We start from the raw sequence: 8246 nt of genomic DNA, 5'->3' as shown, positions 1-8246 counted from the left end.
GCGACGGTTACGGTCACATTCAATCCGAGTGTGCCAACACCCTCAAGAAGAAGAAGAAGTCGTTTAATGCAACATTGAGTGATGAAGACTCTGAAGGCAGTCAGGAGGATGAAGACCATGTGAGTAACTATGTTGCTTTCAATGTTTATACTGATCAAAGTGTTTCTGCAGACAGTATTACAAAAAGTGTCGCAGACAGTGTTGCAACACTACCTATAACAGATTCCGTGAACAGTGAAAATGGAGGAGATTTTTCAGATTTTGAAAGTAACAGTGATGGTGAGGTGTTGACTATTGATGCTATACAAGAATCCTATAAGACCATGTTTAGCAAATGAGTTAAAGTGTGTGAAATGAATAAGTCTCTACGGGAACGAGTTGATGAGCTTGTTAAAGAGAAAGATGTGCTTAAGAGGGTTGCCGTTAACTATGAATTTCAAGCTATTGAAAATGAGAAAAAGCTACAGGACACAAGGGCTGAACTGGAGAGCACTCAGAAAAATTTGAAGATGATGAATTCTGGCACCACTAAATTGGATCATATTCTCTCTATGGGAAAAGCTAGTTGTGATCGTCATGGACTTGGTTATACTAGTGAATGCTCAACGTCCAAGACAGTATTTGTGAAGGAGACACCCGCACCTAAGCCTTAAATTATCCCTAGTAAGAAAGGTATTATCTCACCCCCACGACGTAAAAAGTTTGTTCCCATATGTCATTATTGTGGTTTAACTGGCCATATAAGACCAAGATGTTACAAGTATTTGAATGCTTTGAAGAGAGGTATGCTCATGAATCCACCAAATTCTGCAAACTCAAGAAGGACACCTAAAGCAAGGATTGATGTGCAAAATAAATTTCCTAGACGTGTTTGGGTAAGGAAATCTGATTTAAGGTGTCATAGGACTTATACTTCTTTAGAAGCATGTACTAATGGTTGTGTGTGTAGTAATGGTGGCTGGTCCAAGCATTTGACAGGTGATAATATCAAGTTTAAGATAGTGTTACATTCAGGGGGAGCAAGACTCGTAGAGAACTCAGGAGGAGCAACAGCTTCTAAAAGGTTTTTCTATTAGTATTATTTTTTAACTTTGGCTGTCTTTTGTCAAAAAGGGGGAGAACTCTTAATTCAATTAACCCCCTTAGTTGGTTTTTTATCTTTTATCTTGTAATAGGTTCTTTTTGTTAATAATGTTAGTTTTGCCAAAAATAGCCAAAGGGGGAGATTGTTAGTACATTTTTTGTGTTGGCTTATTTTTGGCAAATTAGTTGTAAGATTGATTGGCATTGTAAATTAGTAGTCCTCTTAAAAAAAGTTTGGTTGTCTTGTGTATTGGCTGCAAATAAAAGATCTTGATTGCTGAAAATCAAGAGTAGACTTTCTGGAGCATTATGGCTAACTCTTCTAAGGAAAAAATTGTGAGAAATAATGGGTATGATTGTCTTCTTACTATCATTAGGGCTGGTGACCTGATTTGTGGTGTGAATGGAGGAAATATTACCATGATTGGATGTGCTTATCGTGGATGATTGATGGGTGTGATTCTGTGATGGTATATACAGTGGCATGAGGGTTTTGATGTTAAAAGAACGTGAGGTGAAGAATATGTGTTGAATACAGAAAAAGCTGTGTGTTCATGTGAGTATGAGATTGTAATGTTAAGAATCGCTTGATGTGTTGCGACGGATTGTAAGAACACTTTTGAATTGGTTCTTCGGGAGAAGATTTCTTTGGTTTCGGAAGGAAACCGTCAAGTCAAGTGGTACTTGCTGATCAAGCTTTCTAAGGAGATTCTAGGCAACGGCGACATCGTCAAGGAGGGAGTCGTTGAGTGTGTAAGACTGTTCGGTCCTTTGTAATCTTTTGAACTTAGTAGATTAATCATTGTCTGGGCGTGGCCCCGCAGAGTAGGTATGCACACCGAACTGTAATATCATTTTTTTGGTGTCCTTTACGTTTCTGCATTAGTTTCCTGCTTTACTATTTTGCTGGTTTAATTTTAGATTTTCTGTCACAAAAAGTGTTACAGTAAAGTGTTACAACACCACTTGTTACACCAGGATAAAAACGAACCTAACATAGTCAAACAAAAAGGAACTATTACCCTTGCCTTGAAGGCCACAAGACACAAAACAAACCCCAGAGTTTGTTACAGAAAAGAAGGAGAACAACGTGAGAAAAGTAAAGTCAGCTGGAGACTTGAAATTGTTGTCGCACTCAAATTCACTCCCCTTTTTCTTTACATCACATACAATACAATACAATAGAAGTAGGAATGGGCTGTTACTGTTGATGGAATTCAGATTATGAAACACAAAACCAATTAACTAAAAACACCAGTCCTTATAAAACCATTACCAAGTCATGAAACAAGTGTCCACATACATATACGATAAAGTTAAACACAACGTCGTAGACTTAGAGCAGATGGTTCCGGGGAGAGGCTGAACAAACATAGCAAACATTAACTAATTATTTATCACAACAACCAAACATTAACTAAATGCGACCCTCCCACAAGCAGTGAGAGCGAGCAGTGGGAGCCTTGAGAAGAAGATGGTGAACCTGTTGGGGAGGATTCAAGCCAAGAACAGAGGCTCGTTCCCAGCGAGTGAGCCTGCTCATTCCGAGGCAGGGTCCGTATGCCATGTTCATGTCGAATTGCCTCAACACCTCCTCTTCTTTGTCATACTCATCTGTTAAATGATTATTTCCCAAACGAAAAACACCAAAGCTTTGTTATTTCCAATTCATTGTCACAGCAGAAGAATACATGAGCAACTCCGTTATTTCTATTCATTCTCACTTCTCATAAATTAAGGTTTTTTTTCTTTTTTCTTTTTTTTGAAAGCTTGAACGTACAACAACGAGTTAACACTTGTTATAAATAAAGTCGATAAGTTTCACAATAAAGAGACATAGAGACAATGGTGAAGAAAAATTTAAAAAAAAAAAAAGTAAAATATAATAAAAGACGCGCCTTGTCATACATATACTCATCTAATCTAATTGTCAAAAAGTGGCAAAAGAAAACTAAAAGCAAAACCAAAACCACGCTTATTATTTGAATTTCTCATTATGATTGATCGAGAACAGCAACTCAAACATATAAAGAGCTAAAATAAGAGAAATGAGTTGTGTCATAAATAAATAAAGAAATAAATAAAACTGGTTACTTTGGCGATGAAATCGAACTCCTCCAGTAAAGATGCATAGAAAAGAAGGATAAACTTTTTCAAACTTCTTCAGTAAAAGCCATAGAGAGAGAGAGAGAGAGAGAGAGAGAGAGAGAGAGAGAAGGGGAAAAAAGAAAAAAGAAAAAAAGACAGTACAAGGTTGCTGAAGACCCTAAGAATAAAAAAAATCAAAACATTAATTAACTGATAAGAACAGAAAAGAAAAGGAAAGGAAACCTCGGAGATCGGGAGAAGAATTGGAGAGGAGGGCAGGGGGTTGGGTGATGTCAGAGCCGAGGGTTGCGGCGGAGGAGGGCGATTTCTTGATTCCAGTACCAGTTATACCAGTCTTCGTCGTCGTCTTCTTTTGCTTGTAGAAACCCTTGATGTTTCCGCTTCTCGTCGACATCTTTCTTTCTCCACTACCCAAACTTTGATCTCTCTCTTCTTTTACTTCTCAAGTTTGAATTTTGAATTTCTATTCTCTTCTTCTATTTCCTACTTATGGTTGCCTTGTCTTGTGTGTATTTCAATTTTTTTTTTTTTTTCCGAGGATTGTATTTCAATTTTCAATGGCTAATTATAAAAAAAAAAACTTTTGTTATTTGTTACTAGATCATTGTCGTTTTAGGCACTTCTTCCTCTTTAAGAAGTTAGGAAATATGGGCTCTTTACTTGCAGGCCCAATTCCAAATTAATCGGCCCTCTCAGCGAGGCTCTCAAAAGCCCACTTCCTCTGAATTCTTTCTGACACGTTTACATTTCAACATAATTTTATTTTCTATATAAAAATAAAAATAAAATATTTTTAAAAATTATTTTTAAAAATGTATTTAATAATTTTTTTTTTTTCTAAAATAATTCCAAACATCACCCATATTTTTTTTCCTTTTTTTTTTTTTCTTTTTTTTGGGAGATAGCAGATAGGTAAGGGTAAGGCAATCCTTCTTTCTCGTCTTTGCTTTGCTTTCGCTTTTTGTCCTGGGGAAGTTTTCGTAATCTTTTTGCAAATTGGAAAATGGAATCAACCATGGTCGTGGCTACTGGTGAGTTTTGTCCGTCTTAAAATTCAATTCGTTTTTCTTTTGTTAATGATATCTTTTATATGGTTCTTTTTTTTTTTTTTTTTTTTTTTTTTTAATAAAGGAATTTGTTATGGAGATTCAGAGTCAGATTGCAGTAGTACTGATGTTGGGAAGGATAAATCGAATTCGAAATCGAATTCGGAATCGGAAACGGAATCGGAAAGTGATGATGAATGGAAGAAGAAGAAGAATAAGAAGAAGAAGAAGAGGAAGAAGAAGAAGAAGAAAAAGAAGGGGGTGTTGTTTAGTAGAGAGGAGAGAGTTGAGTTGGGGAGGCTGTTTCAGAGGGCAGTTAGTTGCTACGATTTGGAATTGGCGGAGAGCTTGGTTTCGATGGCGGATCCACAATCCCTTAACGATGCTCTCTGCATAACTCTGGATTCAATCTGGTTCTTGAGAACTCAGCAACAGCTTATTGGCATTACTGGATTGATCAACAAGATCATTGCCAACGGGGCTTGTGACTTCAGCAGGGCCGCCCTCAGGACTTGTTTTCTGGCGTCGTGCGTGTCGGCGTGCCAGAGCCGCTCTATGAGTCCGGCCGACACCGTCAGTCTAATGGCGCAGAGGTTGCACGAGCGCCTCCAGGAATGCAACGGAGATGAGCTTCTCAAGGCGGAAGCCGGAGCCAAGTTCCACAAGTTCACGGAATGGGCTCTCAAATGCATCCATTGCCATTCCCCCAATTCCCACTCCAATTCCCCAAATTCCCATTTCAGAGACAAAAACGGCAATCCAGAAGGAGAAGATACAGATGGGGTTGGTGGACTTCATAATCAGATACAACTCCAGTTATCGGCTTTTAAGACCTTCATAGATCTTTCTGGTAATCAACTCACCGGGAAGGACTTCACCGAGGCCTTTGACGCTGCCTGCTTTCCCTTGACTCTCTTCTCGACTTTATTCGATCCCAATTCCGCTGCCGCCATCCAAGGTCTGCTCGCTATCTTAGTAGAGGGAGGCGCTGACAATGTCAACCAGTGTTTCCTTGAAGCTTCTCGTTTCGGGAGTACACACCTTGTTCGCATTTTGTTACAGGTATTAATCATCATCATTATTATCATTATGTATTATTGTGCTGCTCATAAACAAACTAAAATGCTCCTTTTTTGTTTTTGACCTTTTACTATAGTTTAATTAATTAAGCTTAGAAAACGCAAAGCCTATTAAATCAAGCTAATGCCCTGATTACCGTGCTATGTTACTGTCACACTTGGGGTATGGAATAAATTATCTAAAATCTAATTCTAGGCTTTGTTTGTTTCGAATTCAAAGATTGCGCAAAGGAACAGCTTGGACGTGGACGTTGACCTGGCATTGGGGTTTGCTTCTCACTACTGCAAGATTGGGACCATGGAGTGTCTCGTGGAGGAGGGTAATGCCATCGCTTTCTTAGGCCCTTTGATGAGAGCAGCTGAGAGGGGTTGTATGCAGGTCGTCGACTGGTTTATGAAAAGGGGTTGCCGAGACATGGAGCTCTGTCTTGCCCTCACCGCTGCTACTTCTAGTAGCCAAGTTCACGTCGCCGCCTATCTCCTTCCTCATGTTCCTCGTCACGTTCTTCAAACCCTAAGCATCGAGATTCTCAGGGCTGCCGGCGAACGAAGCGCTGGCTCCTTGGACGGTGTCGCATTTCTCCTCCGTTCCGACTTCTTAGGTGATCCTGCAGCTACTTATGCTGTTGCTGACATTATCTCTAGGTCCGAGGATGGGGCTGTGGCGCCCGAGCTCAAGTCTTTTCTTCAAGAGCATTGGTCAGAGGCAGCTTTCTTGGATGGATTGAGGCAAGGCCAAGAACATTACATGAACATCATGAGAATTTTGAAGTGGGGGGGATCTCCTATTTCCTTGAGAGATCTTCCAGCCCCGTTAAGGGTGACGATTGCTTACCTGCCGCTGTACAGGGAGTGTGTTGAGGCGGGTGGGCCTTTGCTGTCCCAAAGGCTAAGGGGGAAGCTTGTGGAAGCTGTGACAAGACTCGATGGCGCGGTCTTAAAAGAGGTCGGCCAGAGCAGTGAGCTCCTGGCTGTTTTAGAGCATCATCTTCCTCCATTTTTGCTTCATCCATCTAGAGTCGCCTAGCAAGATTTTTAGAAATCGATCATCTTTTGGATACTCTGGCTTTTTTTTTTCTTCTTCTTCTTGTTATTATTATTATTATTATTATTATGACGAGCCTTTGCGGTTACCACCTGATATATAATATGTGTATACACACGTATATGTAAGAGATAAATAACATTGTGGGAGGTGGGTTCGGTTGACGACAAAGCTAAGGGGTTTTTGTGTCAATTTTCGTTCCATCCTTTGGAATGCTGCTGCTGCACCTTTTATGTGGGCATTGCATATGAATATGATATAATAGTGTACCCCTTTTAATCCAAATGGTGGATGTTTATCACGTTAATTAAAGACTTGAATCATGGTGAATGATGTGTTTGTTTGTATATTGACAGACAGACTCGTAATATGAATGTCATCTTGTTCCGTGGCCTCTGTTAATGTTGGTCGATTGAACTTGAACTCTCACTGCGGAATACTTTTATTAAAATGGTTTTTTTTTTTTCCTTCTTTTTCTGTCATGATTCCTTATTCAATTAAAACAAAAACAAACTGTTACAGAGGTTGTAGGTCCAAAATTCGTCAGTCAAAGTCCCCGATGACCCCAGCTTCTCAAGGCATCACTTAAATTCCAGTCTTCTTCTTTTGCCTGTAAAAGTATAGTGTTTTTTTTTTCTCGGAAAAGAAGGAAAGAAAAAGTATACTCTCACACAAGCCAAGCCACCACAAAAAGCATTTCTACTTGCTATTCCTCTTTGGACGAAATCTGTCGTCTATCATCATCAGGATCAGGAATAGAATGTGGTGACCAATAAAGTGGCAATAGCGTGCAGGCCGCTTGAATGAGGAGGGCTCTAGGGAAGCCAGAGAAATCATCCCCAACGAAGGCGGCAGCGAGAGCAACTCCAAGATAGCCGCTGAGTATGAGCGCCAACGCTATGGCTGACCCCATCAACGCCATCAGCGAGCCCTCACAACCTGCAGGGCAGACCCTCGCCATCAGCAGGCTGAAGGGAAGAATCTTAACAAAGAACATGGCCTCCAACACCCCTGACACGAGCACTACATACAACCAATCTGCTACTCCCACACTTGTATACAACCCCTTGACAAACAAGGCGTCCGATACCATGAGCAGCGCCATTGCCCCCTGTACTCCCGCAATTACTCTCCCCGGCGCCACCTGCTTCAACCACCGGTCGAACACCACGCTCCATGCCAGCATCGCCACCTGCCCCATCACCTTTGACATCCCCAGCACCCACGGATCTATCTTCAAATGTTGCGTCTGATAAAAGAACATTGTGCCTGCAAGTGTAGGAATTACTGCATAAGATGCTGCAAACCATGTTAGCGAGTGCGTGATGGATGGATCTTCCAGGGCGAGTCTGAGCCTAGAGAGCTGTTTCCTGAATCCCACATTCGATGGTGAAGATGAGCTCTTTGGAAGGTTCAACGAGCTCTCCCCAACTGCAATGGTTAGAAAAAACTGGAGAGAAGCTACGAGGCCAAAAAGGAGGAACAGCTTCTGGGGAGACACTCGGTCTATGATGAGACCACCTAGGAGGTTCCCAAGGACTCCACCGGCAGATGAAGCCATCCAAACAAAGGATTGGAGCTCACTGGATGATGATCGTTGGGAGGAAGCAGAGTGCTGCTGTTTACTGGACTCGGCCACAATGGCGTCATTGGCAACCTCAGCGATTGAAGCCCCGAGATTGCTGAGGAGGAGATAAATGGTGATGCTGGTGATTGAGATGTCCGACTGGGAAGCCAGGATTGCAATTGCCAACCATGACACCGCTTGTAGGAAAGCTGCATCCACACATTCATTCATGTTCATATTTTATTTGATTCCGAAAAGTATTCACCCACCCCCCCCCCCCCCCCCCCCCCCACCCAAACCTTTTTTTTTTTTTTTTT

General features: G+C 41.2%; 3 protein-coding genes across 4 annotated transcripts in view; 1 reads left to right on the top strand and 2 right to left on the bottom strand.

Moving 5' to 3' along the window:
• Positions 1-2181: 2181 nt before the first annotated feature.
• Positions 2182-3707, bottom strand: LOC21402579 (DNA polymerase delta subunit 4). Its single transcript, XM_010089139.2, has 2 exons — positions 3415-3707; positions 2182-2697 (listed from the first exon to the last, which is right to left on the bottom strand). Exons 1-2 carry the CDS (start codon positions 3584-3586, stop codon positions 2501-2503), a joined length of 369 nt encoding a protein of 122 aa, XP_010087441.1. The 5' UTR covers positions 3587-3707; the 3' UTR covers positions 2182-2500.
• A 372-nt stretch (positions 3708-4079) lies between these two features.
• Positions 4080-6526, top strand: LOC21402578 (ankyrin repeat protein SKIP35). Of its 2 annotated transcripts, none has more exons than XM_024165612.1 (3): positions 4080-4223; positions 4345-5300; positions 5538-6526. In XM_024165612.1, the coding sequence occupies exons 1-3, from the start codon at positions 4196-4198 to the stop codon at positions 6342-6344; spliced, it is 1791 nt and encodes a 596-aa protein (XP_024021380.1). In that variant the 5' UTR covers positions 4080-4195; the 3' UTR covers positions 6345-6526. The 2 variants fall into 2 exon arrangements, with proteins under 2 accessions (XP_024021380.1, XP_024021377.1); XM_024165609.1 differs by having other exon boundaries at positions 4324-5300.
• Positions 6527-6774: 248 nt separating this feature from the next.
• LOC21402577 (probable folate-biopterin transporter 7) overlaps positions 6775-8246 on the bottom strand; it is a 2631-nt gene continuing 1159 nt past the window's right edge. The window contains exon 2 of the mRNA XM_010089137.2: positions 6775-8138. Coding sequence (XP_010087439.1) covers positions 7069-8138 — 1070 coding nt within the window. The 3' untranslated portion in view covers positions 6775-7068. The remainder of the gene's footprint in view (positions 8139-8246) is intronic.

Source organism: Morus notabilis, unplaced genomic scaffold (genome assembly GCF_000414095.1).
Source record: "Morus notabilis unplaced genomic scaffold, ASM41409v2 Scaffold201, whole genome shotgun sequence".
Taxonomy (NCBI): Eukaryota; Viridiplantae; Streptophyta; class Magnoliopsida; order Rosales; family Moraceae; genus Morus; species Morus notabilis.
Note: the sequence above shows the minus strand (reverse complement) of the source record. Positions and strands in the feature narration are given on the sequence as shown.

Excerpts from the sequence above, each read along its gene's own strand:
- LOC21402579 (XM_010089139.2), bottom strand. The coding sequence starts at position 3,586 with ATGTCGACGAGAAGCGGAAACATCAAGGGTTTCTACAAGCAAAAGAAG. Across the intron at positions 2,698-3,414 it reads TTCTTCTCCCGATCTCCGAG|ATGAGTATGACAAAGAAGAG; the intron begins GTTTCCTTTCCT and ends ATCATTTAACAG.
- LOC21402578 (XM_024165609.1), top strand. The coding sequence starts at position 4,196 with ATGGAATCAACCATGGTCGTGGCTACTG. Across the intron at positions 4,224-4,323 it reads AACCATGGTCGTGGCTACTG|GAATTTGTTATGGAGATTCA; the intron begins GTGAGTTTTGTC and ends TTTTTAATAAAG. Across the intron at positions 5,301-5,537 it reads TTGTTCGCATTTTGTTACAG|ATTGCGCAAAGGAACAGCTT; the intron begins GTATTAATCATC and ends TCGAATTCAAAG.